Consider the following 25,473-nt stretch of genomic DNA (forward strand, 5'->3'; position numbering starts at 1 on the left):
CTCTGTCCAGACCACCGATCGAAGGAGAGTATCTACACAAGTTTCCAGTCTATATTGGTATTATGTCACGGGTTTATAAATAATATATTATACGGAATCTTGATAATTTATTCAACAACCCAACCATACATATCGATTATCGTTTGGTATATAAATTGTCCAACATTATCGTAAAATGATTGTATATATATGTATAAAAAAAATAAACTTTATATAATTCTAGGAATGTAAACTACATTACCGAATCAACAGAAATATATGTATGTTGAATAAACGGTACGAGTCGAAGTTTCATATTTTTCGTATCCATCCAGGTACGTGATATATAAGTACGTAACACACGCGGTTTGCACCGTTACCTTTTATCAACACCCATGTAACGCGATAAAATTTGTACGTTATAACAATTGAACGTTCAATAGTAGAATGTACAAAAGCACCGGATGTTGAATAATAATCACATTGAGTAGTCTAAGTTACAAGATACCTCAACTATATTCCACAACGTGCCAATGTCGGGCAACTCTTGGCAAACAGATTCGCGAACCACAGTTTGATACAAACTGAATTAGGCAACCCAACTTTAGTACACGCGGTACATCCAATAAACCGATGTATTAATACTGGAATCTATACTCAATTAATTCCTAAGGAAATCACCCTTTGTACCACCGGTTTTCGATACTAACTCTACGTTACTTATCTTCATCGAGGCCGGGGAGGCCGCGTATTTGCACATGTCGTAAACTGTTAACGCCGCGATAGTCACGGCTGTTAAAGCTTCCATTTCTACACCAGTCTTTCCGGTGCATCTAACTTCCGCTGTGATCTCTACTCGATCCAGCTCTTCGTTTAAATGCAGATGCACGTTTGCGTAAGATATGGAGAGCGGATGACACAACGGTATCAAATCAGGAGTACGTTTGGCACCCATAATGCCCGCCAATTGCGCCACGGACAGCACGTCCCCTTTCTTTATATTATTTTCGGCTATTAATTTGCTTACAATCTTATCGACCTGGACATAACCTCTTGCTATCGCAACACGCTTAGTTTCGGCTTTCGAACCCACGTCTACCATGCTTGCTTTACCACTTTCGTCCACGTGAGACAGAGAGGAAAACATTCTCACGTTCGCATAACCCTTAAACGGAAGAACCGAGCGGGCCAGATATTCGTGCCGCGCATCCCTTCGCCTATCTTTATGACTTCTGACGTGCATGCGTCTCTTTTCAACTGTAAACACAACCATTGACGACAATGTTATATTTTTTCCTCGGATAATAAAGCAAATGCGATTATCAAAATAACGAGTTTCGTTAATTAGAAACGAATATAGATCGAGCGATAACGTTTGTACGTGTACTATCAAAATATCAATGTTTTGTCCTAACTCGAAATTCCCGTAACAATCGACTATCCCCCGATCAGTATCATCGGCCTGTTTTCCATCTGGGATAGATTGAACATTCCTGAAACACACATGTTATAGAGGACATAGAAACGTTATCGCTTCAAATGTAGCCTGCAAGATAATCATTTTAGATCTGTATCCATGAACCAGAGATAATACGTACCCGCGTGTTGCTTCTTTTTACGTCGCACAGCAGTACCGATCATTTCTTTCAAAACATCGTCGGACACGCCGCTGCGTAAAGCATCTCGAAGGGACACTTCTCCTTTTCCCTCGAACAAACAGACCTTCAAATTTCCATCTGCTGTTATTCGTAACCGATTGCACGAACTACAGAAATGTTCGCTCATCGACGTAATAAATCCGATTTGCCCCGTAAATCCAGGAACGTGGTATGCCTAATCGAAAGAGATATTGTCCTTTTAGTAACATGTATAGTTATGACAAGTTATAAATTATATTTTATGTTAGCTTTTTAAGTTCTACACACCTTGGACGTATCGTTATACTCGTTCGGAAGACGTTGGAGATCAGGATAAGTTTCTCTAATCAATTTTTTCATAGAATCGAAAGAGACCATTTTATTCTCGTTCCACTTGTTTCCTTGAAAAGGCATGTATTCGATAAAACGTACGTCGATTGGAGAATCTTTTGTTAAGTTCACAAAATCGATTAACTCGTCGTCGTTAAAACCTTTCATTATCACACAGTTTACCTAAAGTATATCAATCATTTACATCCATAGATTAAACCGACAGAATTTTCAGTATCTCCTCACCTTTGTAGGATTGTAGCCTAATTGGACAGCCAAGTCTATGGCTGCTATAACTCTAGACCAACCCTTTCTACGAGTGAAATGTTCGAAACGACTTTCTTTCAATGTATCTAGCGAAATATTTATCGCATCTAATCCTGCTCTTTGAAGGGCTGGTAACTGACGCGATAATGTTAAGCCATTGGTAGTAATGGCAACTTCTTTTAAACCAGGCAATTGTTTCAAACCAGCTGTAACAATTATTTCTATTATATCAACGATTTCAAGGGTAAATCATACAGGCATTAGAAATAAAATTACTTACCAATAATATCAACAATGTCTTTGCGAACAGTTGGCTCACCACCTGTTAAACGTATTTTATGCACACCCTCTTTTACAAACAAATCAGCTATTTTAAGTATTTCATCTATTCTTAAAATACCATCATTTTTAGTCAACTTAACTCCTTCTGCTGGCATACAGTACAAACCTAGAAGAACCATGATATTTCAGAAAACTATTCTATCTAAAATTTTGAATAGAACTACTTACATCGAAGATTACATCGTTCTGTAATTGAAATTCGTAAATAAGTATGATGACGCCCAAAGGAGTCTGTGAGTATGTCATTGTCACTGTTTTTATTTAATAATTCCCTGAATCTCTGTACCTACAACAAATAATACCAAATATCCATAATGTATTTGAGTAATCTTTATTTTATTAGCAATTTATTATTAGTACTCTACATAATGTCATTATACATTTCCATTTATTGTAAAATAATAATTGTAGAATAATAAATTCTAATATTAACACATCTATGATAACTATACTAATTCAATATGAATTTAGAAAAAGAAATAATTGATCTATCCTCTTACTCTGGATGATGCATTTGGTGCAATGGATGCTTCCGTAGATGAATGCACAGCACCGAAGATCGCTTTAATAACATCTTTCTTGCGAAACATTTAAATAACACGTAGTAAATAGTAAATACTGTAACTTATAACCTCTACGTATAATAGGAAATGTTTCGTTTCTAATTAAAAAACAGACAACAAATTTATAAATTTAAGTTTTTCCAAGATGGGCGCCGTTAAGTGCTGTCTATTTGAAGGTATTATTACAACTGTATTATGCGATAGAGCTGCATACTCATTCTATGAGCAAGGAAGATTACTCGCCTCTCCATGTCCTTGAATTTGACATAACCATCATTAAGATAGCTCTTATCAATCTTGCGACTTACACATATGATTCGAATTATAATCCTTTATCAGTTCATTTTGACCAATCATCAAAGGTCATTTTCTACATTGTGCAAACTTGGTGGGATAAAGAGAATTATCACTACAAAGCTGACAACGTTCAATTGATGTATTGTTTACATGCATTTTTTTGCACGTAAATGCACATAACCTCAAAAGAAGATGAATACAACTTATTTATTATTCTAATAATATAATATAAGAAAACATGTCTTTGTTTCCTGCTTATTCTGGTGAAAGGGACGAATCACCAGAGCCCAATAAACTTGGTAATCTCTTAAAAAAGAATATAATCAAATATTGCTTGTTAGAAACATTATCAAGCATAATATAATTGCAATGAAATTATTTTTAAATCGTAGGAGATGACGCCAGTTGGTTACACAATGTTAGTTGCCTAGAACGTATTTCATCCAACAATATTGCCAATATTTCTTCAGATTCTTCGGATGAAACTGCAAGTGAAATTTTTCATTCAGATAAACAACAAATATCCCACAGTTCTACTTCTTTAAGCAATGAAAACCGTACATCAAAAGAAAAAGAAACATTAAAACATATTAAAAAGAGAAAGCGGGAGAAAAGAAAACATACACGTGAAAAAGTAAAGAAACCAGAGTATAAAAGAGATGTGGAGAATGTGTATTTCGAGGATAAATATAGGGATAAGGGAAATAGTACTGTAAACACACTCTGTTCTAGAGTAAGACCTTATTATGATATTCAAAAGAATTCTCTTGGTTGTGTTCCATGCAAGCAACCAAGGAAAGATATATATGAAAGATATTACATTAGAAATATTGATTGTGTAGAGAAGACTAAAAAGAAAGATAATATTATTAAAAGGGATTCTACTACAGATTCATTGAAAGAAGAAGAGCCTACTCCTTCATGGTGTACTAATTTAGAAGAATTGCAGAAAAATAAAATTAAAGAATACAATGAAAAATTAACAGATGATCCAAATAACATTAATATGTGGTTTGAATATATTGAATTTCAGGTATATTACTAAAGATAGGCAAAAGTTTATTCTAATAATAGATTTATTTTTACTTTTATTTATTTAAATAAGAATTCTTTTGGATACGAACTTTGCCCATCTCTTTATCAATTCATCTGTTAAGAGTTATTAATAGCTCTTAAACAAATGACATTTTGCAGGACACATTAGGATACTTTCAAAAATATCAAACAGTAAAAGATGTTCAACGAGCAACAACATTAAAAAAGTTATCTATAATTGAAAAAGCTATAGAAAAAAATTCAGACTCTATAGAATTATTAAAACTAAAATTGTCTCTAATGGGAGAGCTCCTACCAGCTGATGAATTTTCAAAACAACTCGAAACATTAGTTAACAAAGACTCAGGGAACACAGTTTTATGGCAACAATTTATTATGGTTACACAAGCTTCTGTAGCAATGTGTACTGTGCCAAAAGTTTTGAATCTATATTCGAAATGTTTTTGTATTTTGAAACAAAAAGCTCGAACGAATCCTCGTATATTTGACGAACGATTATTACGTACGTAAAATATTATAAATTGTTTCGATCTCTTAGATTGAATCAAATGGATATAATTAAATTTTTTCGAACAGAGATGCTCTACTGGTGCTTAACATTTCTGAGGCATACTGGGCTTTGGGAACAAATGTGGGAAACAATACGTTTGAATCTTTGTTTGAATCTTAGTTTAAGCAAGGACAGTCTATCATTTCGAAACACAATAGATGAAAAAAAATTAAGTAAGTGGTATTACAATTAATAACAGAGGGAATGTAATTCGTTATTAATCTTAATATTATTACTAATTTGTAGTTGGAATGGAAGAGGTAATACTAATATCAAGATTGCCACTTAATCAGCTATGGCAAAGAACAGAATCGTTAAGAGAAAATTGCCATTGGGTCAGTGTCAGTAGAGATGAATTAGAATTAGTTGGTGATTCCCGAAGATTCGTTTTGCCAGATGATGTTGCAGATTTTGTGCATCCTATACTTTCGCGAAATTTCAATTTTCGAATGGCTATACATGCACTCCTTCTACTCAAAGTACCACTACTACCTACTCGAGATTATATATTAAAAGTATGTCTTAAGTATCTGTCATTCAAAAGAGACTATGTTCTCTATTTCATGTTGCAAATCAATGGCATCATATTTTATATTTGTAGATGTTATCCTTAAAAGACTTTGAATGGGGAATTGAAACTTCAGAAGTATTACTTCCATTTGCCTATCCTGTAGCAGGTGAAATAACAGGTCATAGCCAAAGGAAGGAATTATTAAATGGTATACTCGAAGGGGGTTTAACATCAGGCCCTCAATATCTTATGTTTCATCCTGCGCAAGAGTCGTACTTGGATTTTATACGTGAAATATTTTTTACGATTGCCGAAAATTTACCTACTCTACAACGTACAAGTATCTATATTTGGTGGTTAAGATTCGAAAGATTACTTATTTTTCTTCGGAAAGACGACCCTTTAAAATATGATAATAAGTATGATTCCTTTTATTTTATTTTTCATAATCAATAACTTCACATGATATATATATATTACATATTTCCTCCAGAGGGAAGAAATTAAAGACGATATTAAAAGAATTCTTGAAAAAAGACGAAAATAGAAATAATTTACATTTCTATAAAGAGTATGCATTGATAGAAAAAGAAATGGGAAGATTTGACAACTGTGTAAATATTCTTGAAACAGCAATACAATCTCAAGGTAGTTGCCCTGCTGCAATTCATGATCTTGATGAAAGGGCAGCACTTCTCAGCTTGTATAGAACGTTTATCGAAACTCTACTCAATTCTGACACGTATAAAGAAACGCATAAGGAGCGACTATTAAATGTTATTAAACAAATGATACCTGGAGTAGGTGAAAATCAATTGCAGGTCGTGACAGAATATTTAGAAAATTGTGTGAAAGGTTTTTTACAAGAAGTTCCTACAGAAGATGAAAAGGACACATACTTCTTACCAGATTTAAAGTGTGACACAATTGTATGTTATGCATACCTTTTATATATAAAAGATTGTGATATTGAGAGAGTAATAAGCATATTTACAGACTCCATTAACCATTACAAGGACTCCCATTATATACAGGTACAATATATCACACTTATCTTTAAGACAGGAATTTCATTATACATATGCTATTCCAGGAAATGTTATATGAAAGTCAAATTGCACTTTTACAATTACATTGCAAACAGACTCAGGAAATAAATATTTTAAAGAATGTATTAAATGATATGCTAAAGTTATATCCAAATAACTTATTTGCCCTTTCAATATTGGCATGCATAGAGGTAAAGACCTTTGAAGAAAAAATTACTTAAGGTATATTGTTTTAATTTTAATTGTAATATTTTCCCAACAGAGTGAGTTACCTATTTGGAAATTCAATAGCCAAAAGACAAAACTTGAATTATGGAGAGCATTCGCGATGTGTTTAGCAAGTCGTAGACGTATCCGTTTCTTAAAAGAACAGAATGACTCGGTTAGTATGAATGCAGCAATAAATAAATTATTGCATTTTCATCAGACACTTGCAAGGTATGGATACAACTAATTTTTCTTGATCATTCGTATTTAATGCGTAAATATGAAAAAAATATTTCGATTTATAGAGTACCGAATACTAGATGTTGTCCACTATTATGGAGATTACACATGCTCCTTCTCAGGGAATACAACTTGTGTGAAAAAAAGGGAGAAGAAGTTTATCATGAAAGTGTCGCGCAATGCCCTTGGGCTAGAAGTATTTATATTGATGCAGCTGAAGTTGCACCTCAAATCCTTACACAAGTTCAAGATGTAATACGAGAAAAAGAATTGAGAATGCATGTTACACCCGAGGAATTGGACATCTTGCGTGGTTGATTTCAGTTATTATTTAAATGGTTGTATAAATAACAAGGGAATATATTAAATAAAAAATGTGTCTCAACATTATTTTGTCACGAAATAACCTCAATATTCAACTCATTCTGCGAAATTTAATTTGAAACTAATTGAACGCTTCGATAATAATATTATCCAATCTATGTTGATATTTAACTAATAAAAAAAATGTTTGTTTAAATGGAATGTTATCATTTTATTTAGTTGGAGAATTAATTGTGTACATTTTCTGGCAATAACGCCATCAGTGATGGTTATTCCTTGCATTCTTTGAAAATGTATATATTTTATCTATTAAGAATATATTTGTATGCTTTCATTGTCTTATGTTATTCTTATTTCAATAAAAAATGCAGTTTAATGACATTTATTGCGACGCATACTTGATGCCTATCTCATTGATATGGTGTATATTGGTTGAAAAGATAAGAAAATAAAATAATGTAACAATACATTATGTTATAAACATTCATAGTCGTTTAAAGTTTATCAAAACGAAATATTTCAAGTTATAAAAGCATTTTAGAAGGAATTATTTATTGATTACAAAACTGCATTCAAATTTTCGCGCCCTTTTTCTACAACCTCATAGCCATCTAGCGGTATAGATGACGTACTAATTTTCAAAGTTTGGTCAGCGCCTCTATCGGGAAAACGGTAAAGTTTGTCGCCCAATAGTTCCTACATGCACTGCTAGATGACGCCATTTGTTCAATTATCGACATGTCGGTAAATTGATGGAACAAATGGCGCCATCTAACGGTGCCCGTAGGAACTATTCGGCGATAGCTTGAGGGTTTTCTCCCTAGATGGCGCCATATGTTCCAGCAATTTACCGACATGTCGATAATTTGAACAAATGGCGCCTTCTAGCAGTGCACGTAGTATACAAACTATTCCCGCTAGATGGCTAGGAGATTGAAGAAAAAGAGCGCGAAAATTTGAATGCAGTTTTGTAATGAATAAATCATTCTTTCTAAAATGCTTTTATAACTTGAAATATTTCGTTTTAATAAACTTTAAACGACTATGAATGTTAGTTAGCTCAGCCTGTTCACCGCGAGATGGCGATCCATTTCGGTATTCATGAAACGCGCGAATAAATATCTATATGCGCCGTAGTTTGAATTTAGTTGTATTCTCGGAAATAATTTTCCTAGAAACATGAAAACAGAGTAATCGATCACTCTCGCAAACGCGACCAGCCGAGTATTTATATCATTTAGCTATGACATGCGTTAACGGTAACCACTAAACGTATCCTAACTATTGTACAATCGAGAAAACAACTTATGAACATGATATCGCATAAACGTTCGTAGATTATCCAAATATTTGCGTAAGTCGCGTTAATTGAATCGAGCCGTCCTCGACGAGGAACATTCGGTGTCCTCGAAGGAAAGCCACGAATCGCGCTCGCCGTATTTCCCTTCAAGGACCTCGGTTTGGTTAGCGATACGCTTAGCGATATCGATTACTTTATAAAAAGATTCAAGGAGCGCCGTCGAAGAAACAATCGCACGAAACAGGCAATAACGTTCGTCTGCGTAGCATCAGGAAAAATACCAACGATTATATCGGTCTCGTTTGATCGATACTCGGTCGAGTCGAGTCGCAAGTCCAAGCAACGAGCGACCGTTTAAGCGTATTCTTATCGTAAAAATATGTTGAATCATTTCTCTGACGAAATGGCAAAGCTACTCGTAAAATCGAAGAAGATGAAAGCCCGATAGGCGACAAAGCGACCGCGCTCGTCGACTCTAACACCGATAAATTTATCATTCGCGGCTATTTACATCCAAATCGATAATCAATGCCTTAGGCACACCTCGTACCGAGAGTACATGCACGCACCCACACATTTCTCGGCCATCACGCTAGCGCGAACGCGATTGGGTACCTCTATGCATCTACGTACAGATTGTTACTCGTGAGATCAGGTTCGATGCGTAGTCGTGAGTATCGGTTGATTCTATACACGAGGGATGAAATAAAATTCACAAAAGGAAAAACAACATTTTCAAACTTGACATTCGTGAGATATCGTGACAGAAATTCGTGTCCTACGTAGGGACACCGGTGTCGTCAGACGGCCGGTCGGTGTCGTCATTCGAAGAATTATCATTCCGCTCGCGCTCGTTCCTCGACCTCACGAAACATCCCCTTGCCCTTCGACCGCCGCTTCCATTCGCCGCCCCTCCGCGACCCGAACGGTTTCCAAGTTTTTCCCGCCTTCTCTGCATGCAGCCAGCCATCAAACGTTGTCATACGGGTTGCTTTCTTCTAGACTCATTCGACGAAACCCAGAGAATTTCACCGTGCCTCTTTTACCCCGTGTGGAAAATAGCAAGGGAAATCTCCATGATATTCGGGTCCCGAACTGGCTTTAATATGGAATCCATAATATGATTCTCCCGGATACATCCCTAAAAGGTCCCGACAAAGCAATTACGGGTTACCATTTTAAAATATAATCAGGGCTGGATAGGTGAATCATTGTAGGACCCGGTGGGGTTTAAACAAGGTACTCAATCATTTCCACAATAATTTTAAACAAGGACTTGATGGGTTAACCGCTATGGGAACCAGTGTGGTACAGTCAGAGTACGGAGAAACCGTGTTAAAATGAAATTTAATAGGGCCTTAACGAATTGTGAGGACCTGAAAACGTTTACCCAGGGTATTGATCATAGAAATCAATGACAATGTTTATGTTGGAGAACGAATAACAATCGCACCTCTTGAGGGACAGGGGCACGGGTGGGGGGTGGGGGGTATACCTCTTGAGGGGTCCAGTACATATCGAGTAAAAGTATCGATAAAAAGAAAAACATTCATCGTTTGCCTGAAAAAAATTATTAAAAATACACTCTCGTACCGCGCGCGCACTGTAGTATTTATAAATATAAATATTCCATGTCAACTACGTTACATAATAAATTGTTGAATAAACATTTATGCTAATAATTGATTATATTTTCGTGAGTCAGTATTCGTGAGTCATTATTCGTGAGTCATTATTCGTAAGAAATTTTCAGAATTCCTATTTTTTATTTAAATATTTCTGATTTACATGCAACGAGGGTGTGTCCAGGGCTATTGTAAGGGTGTTTCAGGGGCCCGATAGGGCTATAATCGGGATTAAAACGGGAAATAATAAGGCCCTGAGAAGCCATCCTTTAATGGCCCCGTTTAAAAAAGCATGACAATCCCTTATGCCGCCTTACGGGAACCGAACGGGCTTCCTAAATAGGCCCCGAAATTAATTCGGGACAATTAACTCGGGCCTTTACGTAATCCCTAACAAAATTTCCACACGGGAATTGAACGCTAACAATTGGATCGTAATGAGCTCCTGGAAATTTACAGCGACGACATTTGTGTACCGGACAAAAATTACTTCGGTCAAATCGTATTTTTGTTCGCTATTGCTATTGCAACGCAAACATTGGAATAGAAACGCCTTGAAAAGTCGAGAATTGCCGATCCTTGATTCAGACGGTTCGTTGACCATCCTCCCGCGCGGTGGTAATGTTTTCGTATCGCGATTGGAACAGACGAGAGCGGCAAATGATGCAATACCGCGCCGAAATCCCCGACTACCGTCTAGTCTGATCGCAGCGCGTTTAAATTGATCCGTATGGCGACCGAGGCGAGTTCGTAAACCCGAAGCGCGAGTAGTGTTGTAACCCCGAAACGACTAGGTATTCCACGTTCTGGAAATCGCCGGTCAAAGAGGTGCTCGTATCGTCGCACGTTCGAAGCTAGCTTATCCTCTCTTAGTTGTAAAACTACAGATAAATGGTACGTGGAGCGCACACGGCCGACTCTGAGATCGCGGTCAAGCAGGGTCACCGCTTCCGTAACCGGCGTTCGTGGCGTCCGCAACCGCTGCGTGACCGTGTACACGTACACACGCTGGACAGCCGGACGATAATAAGTGCGTGCACGCATGGGGTCGTTTGGTATTGCGATCACCCCCCGTTCTTCGGATCTTGGATTGCTCGGTGTTTCATTGGTGCTGTGGAACGGAGCAAAGATTTCACGCGTGCATCGACTATCAACGTCTCGAGGAAATTGATAAGGTCCGTTTCCGTTTGAGCGCGGCACCCCGGTAGATTGGCAGTCGTCGCAAATCCGTTGCCCGATCGGGAAGAGTCCGACCAGCGAATTCGCGTCGGTTTCATCCGTAATAAAATTATATACTTGAGCGATAACGCGATTAACTAGGTATCGATCGACTAGGAGCATCGCGTGTGTCCGACCGCATTGGTTTGTACGCGCAAAGCGTGTCTTCGGTATGAAAACTGAATCTTTCCATTTATGTTCCGATCGTTTTACGAATAGCACGAATCGAATTGTACGTCTCGTCTAATTCTCCGATGAAAACGACGTTAATCTCGACGTTAAATCCTCCTACGCGATACTTCCCGTGTTACACGACGCTCCGTTTCCCCTCGGCGTACTTTCGGCTATTCGTGTATTTTTTCGCGAGAGCGGAAACATGACGCGCGCTTCGACGAAATAAAGATTCGTCGACGTCAAGACGAGAAGATAATCGAAATTGAATTTCGCGTCCGAACGAAAAGTTTTCTTCTCCCTCGTTTCCCTTTCGAACCAGCGATAGCGACACGAGAGATGCTAAATTCTCATCCGGATACAAGTTTCGAATATGTTTCGTACGGTACTCGATATCGATACGAATTTAATCGTAATCCATTTACGAATCCGTTGTCTCTGTATCGTGTCCAGCCCGAAGTCGTATAACTTTTACGGGTACCGTTCCTTCCATTATTCCAATCAACAATGGTACGAAGTCAGCCCGTTACCAGGGAAACACCTAGCGTAATAAAGGTGTCGGAAAGTCAACCAGGTAGCCGATGCACTCGGAGCCCAATGTTTCGTGGACTTTTACACGGGTGCAATAAATTTGGTATCGAATAACGAAAAAGGGTTTTTACCTGGGTCGAAAGTAAATGGAGACTTATGGTCGTGAAGGGATTAACCCATCCATGTAAGGGTCGTAGAAAGCGCTTGGCCTATTCAACCAGCGAACGCTAGGCGCGGAGAGCGCGATTTTATTCGATGTCTCGGCCACGATTTCCACGGATGGTCGTTAACGGTTACCCGAAAGTTCGACAAGTTTCGGTATTCCCTGTCGATTTTTCATCCCGACTCGCCTCGTCCTCACTCGAGATTCTTTTCTCGGTGAACGGTCCAGGGCCGCCGCTCGAGAAGCGAACCTTCGAGCAAAACGACTTTCAGAGCCCGCAGTAATGTACTTTCACATTTGCAAGACCGAGGCATTGAATCGCTGGAAACTCGTTTCTTATTGCGAGGAAGGAAAAGGAGCGGGAGACGGACAGAAGGAGAACCGCCATCGGCGGGAATGATTTTCGCAACGATGCAACGAAGCTCCGTCGCGCGTGGCTTCTCGCGAAAATGATAGCCGCCACGACCGAGGTTCGTTTCAAGATCCGAACGGTACCTCGTCGACGCCGACGCTCCGTTCGGAAACGTCCACGAATCGGCGATTCAAATTGTTTTTCAAAGAATCATTAGACACTATCTTATCTTATTATATTAGGTTGTCCAGAAAGTTCGTGGCAATTTCTAAGAAAAATTCAAAGGCATATAATATACATATATGTATATACATGTATTTATTGAATTATATAGGCGCCATTTTGTTTCACAACCGTTTCACCTTTTAAGGGATGTATACATGTTATTTGTTTTCAACCATTTCGGTGTATTCAGACCTGTACCACCTACCAAAAATCGACATGGACTTTCCGGACAACCCAATAGTTAAACGATAATCGTTGCCGAGTTTCGACGTGAACCGTCATACGTTCCTGGCTGAACTTTAGAAGACGGCCGGTGAATACGAAGTCCACGGTACTCTGATATTTAGAGAGCGATCTGTATTCACGTTCTCGGACAGGACGGTAAGTGCGGTGACCCAGTGACACGTGGAAAATCTGGTCCGTTGCGTAGCGTGCATCGAGATGTAGTCGAATTCGACGGATCGAGAGTTGCCCGCTGGCGGGCTAATATCGACGATGACGGCTGCCGCAGAGGCATGCAGCTTTGCTTTTGGCAAGGAAAAAAACCGCGTGGCCGTGGGGCGCCACGAGTGAAGCATAAATAGCGACGATTTTAATTTCCATCGCACCTGCCAGCCCGTGCTCCCAGCTCAACTACGGATTCGTTTGCTCGACTTTCCAATCCACGGTTACCGCCTTCGGTGCGGAGCTTCTCCCCGATCGAATTACTCCTGGTCTCCGTCGCGTGTCGCGATATGAAAAGGAGAACGAACGACGTATTCCACGTCGAGGAAATCGAAAAAGGCGAGATTCGTGTTTCTAGTCGCCGCGATCGTCGCCGAGGACGCGTTTCTTCGCGCGATCGAGCAGCGCGACGACCGCCCTGATTTTCTGCGAAACCTCGAGGACGTACCTCGCAAAAGGAGAACGGACACGGACGAAATTCAAACGATATCTACGATCGCTTGCAGCAAATTAATCGACAATGAATCGACGCCCGATCGGTATAGATGCCGCGGCGTCGATCTGCAATTGGCAAGGCTAACAGGACACGCGAAATTAACGCGTAATTACATAAGAAATAAAACATCACTGCCGATACGTGTCACGCGTGCAACAGGTGAATCTCGATGAAATACTTAATCGGAGATTGTGATAAATGTAGACGCTCCACGGTGATTTCACGCTGCAGTTCCGACGGAAAATAACATCGAACGGCACAAACGGTACTCTCTGTCTTACCAAACTTCTATTTTCTCGCGAAACTAGCAACGAATACGTAAACGTACAAAGGAATAAACTGCTGCAACGCCAGAGAACGATAAAAGGTAGACCGTTGGAGGAAAGCAAACTCGGAGTTAAAGTATAACTGTCGGTAAAGTAAAACGAAACAGTCACGCTGACATGGGAAACGCAGTTAACGAACAAAGCAACGAGCGCTGTTAAGTGTATAAATAATAATACCGAAATAACGGACAGAATTCTGTTTATTGCGTTTTCAGGCCCTCGGGACAAGGAGCGCGTGAATTTTCGTACGAAAAACGGCTGCCCGCAGGCTTCTGGGACCCTCTCTCCCTCGTTCCTTATCGCTCTCTCTCCCTCTCTCTCTCCTCTGTCTTTCTTTGTCCATTTTCGAAAGGCACTTCCCGTGAAACCGTTGAGGGATTTTAAGTAGGGTGCGGAGCGAGGGTTTGGGTGGGGCGTACCGACGGTTTTGGCTCTCTTTATTGCACCCTCGTCTGGGTCGGTACCGTGGACCCAATTCGCTCCAAGACCTCGACGTCGTTATTGCGTCTCCGTAACGTATTGTCGACGGGGGATTTTCTGATTTGAATTATAAAATCGAGAGACAACCGACAACTAGATGTCCTTTAATGGCCGGTGACGTCATGCCAAAGACGCGATTAGAACGAGCTTCCCGTTCCAGCGGGTTCATTATTCTTATTGTTATTAACGGATGCGCGAACCCTCTTCGGTGTATCGACGATACACGACGCGGCCAAGGCTGCGAAATGGAAACTTATCCGATAAATGCGAAACGGATTATTGTTACGTTCCTTAAACTTTTCATATCGCTTCGTTTGATAGTTTTGGGAAACAAGTTTACCCTGAATCATGGTAGAGAATACTCCAAGAAAAACGGGTAAAAAATGACATATCGCAAAAAAATCTTGATAACGGGACCACCGGGGAGACATGCACTATAAGATGCAACAGGTTTCATTACGATTGGTCAAACCATCTCGGAATAATCGGTGAACATACCTTAAATAAAAAAAAAGAAAAAAAAGAAAATGCATGTCGAATTGAGTAACCTCCTTTTTCGAAGTCGGTTAAAAAATGATTTCCGATAACGCTAAACGATAGCGGAGAATTTTGATGCCTCGATCGAGTGTCGGCAATCTGCGATGTCATAGTGTAATTTCTGCGTATCCCATTCTTTGACGTAAACAATTTTGATTCGGAAGGGAGAAAGTTTCCATTTGTAGGAGAAGCCACGATCAAATTAAATTCATTCTTCTCCCGATTCTCGTTTAGTTGGACGTTTCTCGCAGTGTACCGACGGAAACTTTTCACCGATATTAATAATTATCCTTCGGGACGAGCATCGAAGCAATCGCACGGCATTTCTCGCGTTAATGCGAGAAAAAGCACGGCTGTATCTTTAGACGGCGACTGACGCAGAAAGATCCGGTTTCACTTGGCTCGGACGCAAACAGACTATATTCTAATCGAGAGGCCGAAATTTCTCGCCATGTTATCGCCTACTTTCGCAAAGACCGCTCTAAAACGAGAGCTGGTAAGCCGTCGTTCGATCGATCGATCGATTAAACCGATCGCGTGATCTCCCCATAGAATCACGTGTTTTCCAGCAAACAAGCGCAACTCCCGGATATGAACGGATCGGGAATATGCGATGTCGCCCGGCTATTTTTATAATTTACAAAAAGACTGCCCGCCACTGTTATTAATACTCCATCACTCCAAGGAAGTAGTCGTAAAGATATCGCCCCTCTCTCTCTCTCTCTCTCTCTCTCTCTCTCTCTCTCTCTCACGCGCGCGCGCTCTCGATCCATGGAACGCGTTCCTCGTTCGATCGTGCGCAAAATCGTCGCAAGGCTGCGTAAAAAGGTGAAATCGCCTTCGAACGCTTCAACGTTCAAGTTCGATGAAATGCTTTCGTCTTCGTTTCATCGATGAATTATTTTTCACTGGAAATAGCGGCGGAGAACGATCCAAGTTCGACGCGAAGAAAGGGTTTCGCTGCCGGATTAAATTTAACGATTAATCGTAGCGCGTGTTCTCTCCCATCGGTAATCAAACGCGTCACGGCCGTGAAAGTGCTTAGATCGTTTGGAGTTTTACTTCGTTTCCGTGGTCACACCGCGATGGTTACAAATCGCTGGTTCGACCACCCGTATACCGTTGCCTTGTCTTTTTTTTTTCTCCATGTCGGAAACCTGGGTATCGCGGTAAAGCGGTACAACGAGAAATCGATGGTGAAAACGATTGCGCGAAACGCTTATTTCAACCGGTACAGCTTAAGTTTGGAAAATTAACTATTGGCGTTCGAATATGTTTTGTGCCCGTCTCGTGTACCCACCGACTTCCTTCAACGACAACAAAAATTCGTCCAGTTATTCATTGAACATCAGCTAATAACAATTATCTCATAGAAAAAAAAAAAAAAACTGTCATCGACCAACGATGATATATGCTTACGTAATTTTCGTGAATTTCGCGTACCGTGGAAATTCACCAGTAGAAAACTCTCGACGAATCGAACGAATCTAAAGTCCAAGAAAAGTTTCCTCGAAAATTTAGACAGTAAGATTGTGAGAGTTTTTCCAGCGTCCAGGCGCCGTATGGACCGTAGATTCGTACGATAAACAGGCTGCGACGACATCGCGTATACGTCAGTGTCTGGCACACATGAGTCATTCCGGGAGGGAACGGGTACGGGCGCTTGATGCGCCCACGATGTAGTCGGCCCTGTGCGGAAAGTGAGCGTAAATCGCCGAGATGTTCCGAAGATGGCCGAAGCGGAACGGTCGTGCGGCAGTCAAGCCCGAGCGATCCCCCGATCGCCGTCGTGCGTGCTGGTGCGGCAGGTACGAGGTACGAGTGTACGACGTACGACGGTCAGTAGTGGATTAGCGGTAACGGGAGCAGCAGCGCTAGCACGAAACGAGCAAGGAAAGGAGAAGAAGGTATGATCGCGCGAGTGATCAACGACGGAAGACATCGTCGAACGGGTAAATAACGGATCGTCGTATTTACCCAGTGCGGGAGAAACCGTTGCGAAACGAAGGTGTCCTGGATGCAAACGCTGGCTGCTCCACGGAATATGTACGTGCCGAAGGTGGGCGAGGGCCGTGCGAAAAAGTGGCGAAAACTGTGAGAGAGGTGCAGTGGCGGTCGTGGCGGTGGTGGTGGTGGCGGTGGCGGCGGTGTGGCGTTGCTGGTGCTACTTCGGTGTGTATGCGCGCGTGTATTGGTGGGACACGCACTTCGCCGGGGCCGTGGTTTCACGTTCTCTCTTTCGCTCCTATTCCGTCGTCCGTTCCCTCTTTCTCTCGCTCTTACCCCTCTATTCACCGCGACTATCCACCTCTTCGTCTCTCGCACGGAGGCCATCGTACCGAAAGCGACTGAGCCAGGCCAGCCACTACGCAAGATGGCTGTGTGTCGCTAACGAGAGGCCGACAAACCAAACGGGGAAAAGCCAACCCGGGGATAAACGGAACATGCTGCTACGTGAACATCGGGCCCGTCCCTGAAGAGAGAGACATTGGCCAAGAAGCGAGAGGTATGTTCATTTTTTACAACTCCAATTTTATCCGTCGCTTTGTTTCCGTTCTCGCTCGTTTTACGCGACACTGATCGTGTTTCCATCCCCTTCGCTCGTATACGCGCAGACGACGCTTTTTGGATATTTTCTCGAGGATCTTACGGTTGACAGGTCGCCGAACGTAATTCGGCTCGCGTTGCCTTACGCGTTCCCGAATTAGCAGAGCATACGTGGACTCTACCATCTCGCACGTTACCATCTACACGTACATCGACGTACCAGTGTTCCTTATGTGAAAAACGTAAACAAGTCAAAGCTCTGTCCTGGTGAATATCTTCTGGGCAACGCGGCCGATCTCGGAGCTCCTCGTCCGATGAAAGTTGTCGGACCGAGGCGCTCCGTCGTGCCGTAGTTTCTTCTCGTTATTTCTTTCCCGACGGCAGCTTGTCAGCCTACGGTTCTCTTTCGAGATTACTATCGTCTCATTGTTCGAATGAACGACTATACAATCGTCCGAGTGATGCAACCGTAACGCGAACATCTGTTGCCGAAAGTCTGCAAACGGTGAACATAACCCCAAAATGTGTCGCTCTACGTACCGTGGCGGGTAGCAGATACGTGCTAGCCATGCTCCCGTCGATCTACGCTTTCATCGACGACCGTCGATGTGTACGTACATGTAGATTCGAAACGTAATAAACAACTTTCATCATAAAACGTGAACTTTTCCAATCGTTACGTGCGCGAATCTCCGTGTACTCTGCGTTAGAGATGGACAAATTTTGATTCGAACGATAGGTGACTAAAACATGTTTTTTTAGATTTACTATAACTTTTAACTATTAGGTTGTCCGAAAAGTTTCTTTCGCTTTATTAATAAGTAATACATGCACAATATTTTATGTTTTATGTTACATTACTGAATTGTGCACGATTCATTTTGCTCCATTACTGTTACAACAAGAATATCTATGAAATTAGATTGTCTATTTATATAAACACGACCACGTAAAATAATTGAGTGCAACTCGCGAAAGAAACTTTCGGGACAACCTAATAGATAACAATTTTATCCATCTCTGCTTCGCATCGAGTGACAACAATGTTCGACGAAATACGTTGCGCCACGAACATTTCGGTAAGACGGTGAAATTCTGCCGACGGAGCGAAAAATGTCTGCGTCCGAAGACGCAACCGACGGATAGGAATTATGCGACGGTCAAACTATGTCCAAATACGCAAGCTGGAACTGGCCTCGGTAGAAACTTTTCTCGATCGCGATTTTAACCTGTCAGACGATATTACACGTCGATTGTCAGCTATACATATAGTGTGCGCCGTACTTCCTATCGACGGGACTATTGTTGATTTCGTTAGCTTCGTCGACGCTTGACGCGCGTAAGCTCGCGTGGAAACTTTCCATCCAGCGCGTCAACGTATTCGTTTCGTTCGCAGCACGCCTTGACGTACTTGACCATTTACCAATGCAACCAAACATGCCCTGAATTTTACACACTCGGCATTTAGTGGGACGTTTCGTTCGAAAATAAAACAATTTTTACAGAGTACAGGCACCGCGGTATAGCGTTCGGTACTTTTACTGGAGCGACGACACAATTCGGTTTATTATATCTGCTGTCGCTAAAATATAGTCCCATGGTTACGAACGATATTTCGTTACCGTCTCGAGACGAGAAACGTCCCCGTCACCGGATCGAACGTTACAAACAAGTTCCATGACAAACGGAAAAGCCTTGCCTCAAAGTCGCAATTCCATTGTGTCGATGCACAAGTTCGCGTCGTTTTCTCTTGAACAAAATTTTATTCAACAACAAACAAGAGAGACGTATATTTGGAATAATATACATATTTTTTTACACACACACATATATATATGTGTGTGTTATCAATAAAATCATAAATAATTTGTTATCATATAGCCAAGTTTCGAGTGCACGAAAGGCAAGATTTTGCGTCGTTTACTCAACGCAAAAACGACGTTCGAAATTATTTCCTTTTGACGGGACGAGGAAAAGCAATTTCGAGAAAGAGAAAAAGTAATCTACGAGTAGTTGTCGTTTTCTCGCGGAACTCCGATTCAAAATCCAATTAGTTTCATCCATTTTCCCTTTCTCCTTCAAAGAACAATCGATAGATGCTCTATATTTTCGCGTCTGATTATCGTTTTCTAATTAGTGCTCTGCGTCTGAGAATTCGCGTTAACGGCACGATTGAGAAGTTATCGGACGGAATAAAGTTTGATTTCGTAAAACAGTTATCGAATATTTCGAGTATTCGCGTTACGAAAGTGGAAATTTCAAATCATTTACAAACACCGATATAACTTGTTTGCACTTGTTACAGTATATGGCCGCCGCCGTGTAGTATACGTTACCCAAGATCGAAGAACGGAAAAGGAAAATTTCTGTCCACGTTGTACATACTTTGTATTCCACGCAGTCACGAACAAGCAGCAATTCTTGGTCAGGAATAAACGGTCCGTGTTACGTCCACGAAAATTTTTCGTCCGCCGAAACTTGACACGCTTCGCAGCGTTCCATTTGAGGAATATAAGCTGGGCACGACAAACCGTGCTTCCGTCGCAGAATAGTTGTGCTCATGGTGAAAACTTCGCCATGGTTCTCCTGCTATCCAATTACCGGTCCATTCATCGTTTACCCACCGTGGATCGTTGTTATTGTGAAACTACCTTGCGAGTATGCCGGCGACTATTTTTCGTTTTGATAAGACTTTAGTAATCCGATGATAATAAAGACTGTAAAAATAGAGTCTCGTTCTGCAGCAAGTCAGATGTGTTTATTCGCGTGTACGTTTCACGCGTTACAGCGCAGTAGAAGTATAGCCTAAAAGGGTACGGTCAGTATTCGCAAAGCGTTAATTGGAAAACTCCGTAACCGATGCGACTTTATCTTTTGTTGTTACTGCATCGTCGCGAAGAGAGCGGAATTTTACTGGTAGCGAGCGAACGAAACCTGTAATATATATTTTATTGCGCGATATAATCTCGACAATCGATCGGCGCGAGTTTCTACGAAAAACGTTACTCGAAAACGTCCTCTTATATAATGTTGAGCAACGACGTATTGCCACGCGCTCTGTTATTTATTTACACGATGCTAGATTTACGCAAAAATTATAATTAGACCTCGACACAATGATAGTTTCGTATTACCGATTTGAGAGAACTGTTTGCAATGCACCGGAAAGGATTCACTTGAAGTAACGATATTCGAGTACCGAAATATTCAAAGTTCATTCGTAGTATTCGAATAATCCCAGCTTCAGTTTGGAACCACTTCGTAGTCCAGCTGGGAACAAATAGTCGCGTTAGCTCCATACATGGTACGGAAATTCGCTGGAAAGTCATTACTCGGGCTTACGAATATCGTCTTGCTCGTCAAATTAGCATTGCCGTTTTATGCGGCATGATACAAACGAAGCCTAATGCGTGATTATTCAATTTGTCGGTGAACTTTTGTGCGCGCGATTACGAGTTATAAATACAGGACGTAACAGTAGACGTTTATGATCGCGATATTAGACGTTTAATTTACAACAACAGACGCGTTCGGAACCTTTTTTAAGTTATTCGAACTATAGAATGGAAATTGTGTAACGCGATTAGACACGGAGAATACGTTTTCTTTATATCCTCTCGTAAAGAAAAGATTTCAAACTAAACCTTAGCAAATGAAATCGTTACGTACGACGCTTTGACCGTTTGCTTTAATTTCTCTCCACTTGGAAATTAAATCTCGGGCGACCTATGTCCGTAAGACATTTTTATCTTGTTTTGCTGTAGATTTACTCTTCGCAGAGTCATGCATTTGGCACATGGTAGCAAAGTGCAAACTGGCTGTAGGATAGAGAGGAGTTTAACCCCAGGAGTGCTTGGTGAACCGTTTTCGTCCATTCGCATTCTCGAGGGAACAATTCGTATCTTTCTCGTCGAAGACGAGTCATCTAGGACCTAGACTCTAGGTCGTGCAGTTTCTTCGTGATTCATTCACGACTCGTTGTTTTCTCTCGCCACACTTTTCACGAATCAATTTTTTTCACGAAAGCCGCGGTCACTTTCGGGTTTCCCAGTTTATCTAGCAATCTGCTTGACTCATAGGTCTTTCGCGTGCAACTATACAGGCGTGCGAAGGCGGCGTGGATCGTAAACGCAAGCTCGCCGGGCGAACTTTCGTTGCTTCCTTCGCGCAACCACGTCCAATGACTCATCGGACGGTGCGAGCAACGAGGCTCTCCTATCGCAATGAAAACAATAGCTGGCCGTGTTTAGAAAGTCACAGTGGCGAATCGTCATTCGCGAAACTGACCGTAAAAAGCCGTGTTCAGATTATTTACAGACGAACAGCAGAAACGACGTAGTGGATGGTAGATGGACGAGGTTCGCCAATCGTTTCTGCTAGAAAATCTAGGATCGCTGTCAGCAGAAATACGATAGAGTCGGGAAAAGTTTTGTATAATAAGTTTATGTCTTCGGGGAGCTCATCGGTAACGGTTATCTAGCAGATCCTGTCTTAGGCATTACTCGTTTGTCGAACAGTTTTCAATTATTCGACAGTTGATCGATGTGTACATAATTAGTTTAAACAGATTGTTCAAACCATTAATAGCGTCACATGTACAGCAAGAACTGTTGGACAAACGTTACCGATGAGTTCGACTAGCAGATGTATTTGTACTAACGTTCCTGGCGTTATCGTTATTTGTTATATAAACAACGCTTTTGTTATCGAAAAGTACGGCGTTCTGCAAGCGATCATAAACAATTTCGCGTAACAAAGTACACGTTGGATAAACCGAAGAATATGGTAGCCAAATATACGTGTGTATAGTTACCAATGTATACTCATCTATGGCCAAAACTTCGTTTGTATAATCATCTATGGCCAAAACTTCGTTTGTATAATCAATAACGATTAATACTGAAGCGTTGTTGCTCAATATTACCCAATCGGCTCTACTATCGAGTTTATTTAAAGCTATTAGCGTTACCGAGTCATAAACTGATTACAAACCGTACAAATTTCTCAACTATCTTTCTCGTGTAAGAGCGAATACTCTGACTGGAAAGCTCGAAACTTTGAAACGACAACAGACGCGATGCAACGCGTTGTTTGCTACACGGACCCGGCCGTGTCGTTATTCCTGACTTTGTAAGCTACCAGACGAGTTGCTTTCGGAGATAAGTCTAGATCGAGCAGTCGCACGTCAGCGACCGACGCGACTTTTTTTTGCATTGTAAAGTTTGCTCGTTGATTCGTGGATGCTTATCATCAAGGGTACACGAGCGAGCCTGGCGTTCGATGATTCCGTTGCTAACGCGCACGATTGACATCGTACGTAATTTTTCGTTCGTTCCAGAACGAAGACAGACACGACGCGATAAAGGTTGACCGGTTGCGAGTAAACTGAAACTTACTTCCATTGTGTCAAGCGCAGGACTGTTACGTAAAGTTGCTCCTTTTATTAAGACGTTACGTATCGCGGATGGTTCTGCGTTCGAAAGACGTCGAGCACTTTTCCGTCGACGGCCTCGATCAACGTCACTAGATATAAAGGAGCACGAGGATGAAAGTAAACAATTTTTATTTAAACGAATCGCAAATTTGTGAATTTCTGGCCCGCTTCTCAACCAATCTCTCCACTTCTTCTCGAAGCAATTTGGGATCCATTAGAACCATATCAGGTTATCTGCGTGTATCAGTTTAGCAAAACCCTCTCTCTCTCTCTCTCTCTCTCTCGCCAGGCGTCGAGACGGTTAGCATAAACGTAACTGTACTTCGCGGTACCGTAGATCGTTATAATACCAAGCAACACTATTTCTGACAAGCAGCACTACAATTAGAGCACGTCGTGCACGCGGATATACGAAGACAGGACGAAGGAAAACAAAGAGAAAAAGAGGACGCGTGATACATAAATCGTGGGGGCGGAACCGAATCGGCGATCGAAAGTTTCCAAAACACTCGTCGCCACGGATCGATCACACGGCTAGTCTGGATATTTTGTCGCGTTTTTGTTGTCCGAAGGCTAGGGAGCGTCGATGGACAAACTCGCGAATTTTGCGCACACGAGCAACGTTTTTTCGCGATCGATAAGAGAAAAAACGCGGGTGTTATCTTATCGGTAGTTTAATTTCGTAAACCAGGCGTCGCCTTTCTAAACCTCTCGGAGATTAGATCTTCTCAGGATAAGAAGGAGAATACCGTTGTCTTTCGAAAGTAGCTGGAGTTTCCGTCTCGCTAGGACCAATTTTGTGCAACGAAGCGGGCCCGTTCGATACGCGGCTTCGATCACCGTTGCGCAAAACGTTATCCATGATCGATTACCGAGTAGTCGGCGAATAAAGTTAATAATTGGCAATTAATACGTTTAATCGTATTGTTACGTTTGTATCCATGCGCCATCCGATTACGGAACCTAATGTTCCTCGTAACTACTTACATAACTTACAAGAGTATGGCTTCACGAATCTATTTCGTATATCATCATTTTGCACCAAAGGTATGCATACATGATTGACCGAAACATCGACAAATCGAAAATAAATAAACGTTTAGCCCTGCTCTTTGTAATCGAGTACATTTATGTCCGTACGTGTCGTGTACGATTGGCTATCCAAATGTCAGTTGTGCGCAATCGTTACAAAGCCAATCGTAACGTGAAAATGTATCTTTCTCTGTCGCCGACTATTTCGACCGCCAACGCGCGGAAACCCGATACATTTTCGGTAGATGCCTTTTGAGTAGAGAGCCCAGCGAGATAAAACCGGCTCGAATACGTATTTCGAACCGAGGGGCGAGTACCGAAATATTTCGAGTAGCTCGGAAAAGATACGAGTAGCACGGCAGGGAAAATGTATCGTTCGAACGATCGGGATTCATCGAGTTTCGCTCGGTTTGTGTTTCGAATGCTCGACCAGTACTCCGTTTTTTAGAGTCGCTGGCCCGAATCTCCGTAGAACCATACAAAGACACGCGAACGCGAAGGAGACTAAAATATTCATAGTCATCGCCGTCTCTTAGCGTGTACTTTTTATATATCGTATGCGGCAATAGCTGGCTGTGGTCTCTCGGTTCGCCTAATTCAGAACAACACGATGGTCGCGTGTCCCCCTCTTCTGTTCGCAATTCTCGTCTCGGCCGTCGACGCTACTGTTCGTGCGAACATCTCGCGGTAAAAAAATATCCTCGTCTATGGAAAAATTGATTCGCGTCGGTTTCAAAACAACGTAAAACTATCGAATATCTTCATTTCTCGTGCGACAATTTGACAAAATATGAGGAACAATCCAAGACTCGAAATTCGAAAACTAGTGCCGCGGCGAACATATAACAACAAAAGATTCGGGTTCGAACGTGCATCCAACGATCGGGCTATGTGGAGTCGGGAAAAGAATCGACTTGAGAGTCCTCCCGCCAGTTGCTCTGTCGAGAGGCACCTTTTCTTCCTCTTACCGCTTTGACCTGATGGCTTGGATGCTCACAGTTCGACGGTATGAAATGAAAGCAGCGATGGGATCGAGTATATTGCAACGTATATTTGTTTTAACACGTTGACTGCCACACACATATTCTCGAAAATTTCTGCTGGGACTAAATATTATTTCGACTATTGGAGACTGCGTAATCAAATATTTATCGTGGTATTTGTTTTTGTATCTTCATCGATATTCATGAATTTCATTTAAATAGATTTACTTTGATGCTTAACTTTTGGAGTTATTTTT

At 41.4% G+C, this 25,473-nt stretch overlaps 3 protein-coding genes across 15 annotated transcripts in view; 2 read left to right on the top strand and 1 right to left on the bottom strand.

The window, feature by feature from the left end:
- Positions 1–94: 94 nt before the first annotated feature.
- LOC128873416 (molybdenum cofactor biosynthesis protein 1) lies at positions 95–3,195 on the bottom strand. 3 transcript variants are annotated; one of them, XM_054116991.1, is made up of 8 exons: positions 3,056–3,195; positions 2,724–2,841; positions 2,494–2,661; positions 2,193–2,419; positions 1,905–2,129; positions 1,578–1,812; positions 1,395–1,472; positions 1,095–1,236 (listed from the first exon to the last, which is right to left on the bottom strand). In XM_054116991.1, the coding sequence occupies exons 1-7, from the start codon at positions 3,143–3,145 to the stop codon at positions 1,417–1,419; spliced, it is 1,119 nt and encodes a 372-aa protein (XP_053972966.1). In that variant the 5' UTR covers positions 3,146–3,195; the 3' UTR covers positions 1,095–1,236; positions 1,395–1,416. The 3 variants fall into 3 exon arrangements, with proteins under 3 accessions (XP_053972964.1, XP_053972965.1, XP_053972966.1); XM_054116989.1 differs by lacking the exon at positions 1,395–1,472 and having other exon boundaries at positions 95–1,236; XM_054116990.1 differs by having other exon boundaries at positions 1,093–1,472.
- Positions 3,196–3,572: 377 nt separating this feature from the next.
- LOC128873415 (nuclear exosome regulator NRDE2) lies at positions 3,573–7,819 on the top strand. The gene is made up of 10 exons (XM_054116988.1): positions 3,573–3,714; positions 3,808–4,448; positions 4,610–4,973; positions 5,048–5,194; positions 5,268–5,536; positions 5,623–5,951; positions 6,026–6,566; positions 6,626–6,772; positions 6,844–7,019; positions 7,094–7,819. Exons 1-10 carry the CDS (start codon positions 3,654–3,656, stop codon positions 7,344–7,346), a joined length of 2,928 nt encoding a protein of 975 aa, XP_053972963.1. The 5' UTR covers positions 3,573–3,653; the 3' UTR covers positions 7,347–7,819.
- Positions 7,820–13,385: 5,566 nt separating this feature from the next.
- LOC128874302 (homeodomain-interacting protein kinase 2) overlaps positions 13,386–25,473 on the top strand; it is a 33,089-nt gene continuing 21,001 nt past the window's right edge. For 4 of the 11 annotated variants that reach the window (XM_054118912.1, XM_054118917.1, XM_054118922.1 and 1 more), the window contains exon 1: positions 13,388–17,726. The gene's annotated coding sequence lies outside the window, so the exon portion shown is untranslated. Of the gene's footprint in view, positions 17,727–25,473 lie in introns of all 11 variants that reach the window. The other 7 variants (XM_054118921.1, XM_054118915.1, XM_054118913.1 and 4 more) reach the window with 4 other exon arrangements.

This window comes from Hylaeus volcanicus, chromosome 3 (assembly GCF_026283585.1).
Source record: "Hylaeus volcanicus isolate JK05 chromosome 3, UHH_iyHylVolc1.0_haploid, whole genome shotgun sequence".
Lineage (NCBI taxonomy): Eukaryota > Metazoa > Arthropoda > Insecta > Hymenoptera > Colletidae > Hylaeus > Hylaeus volcanicus.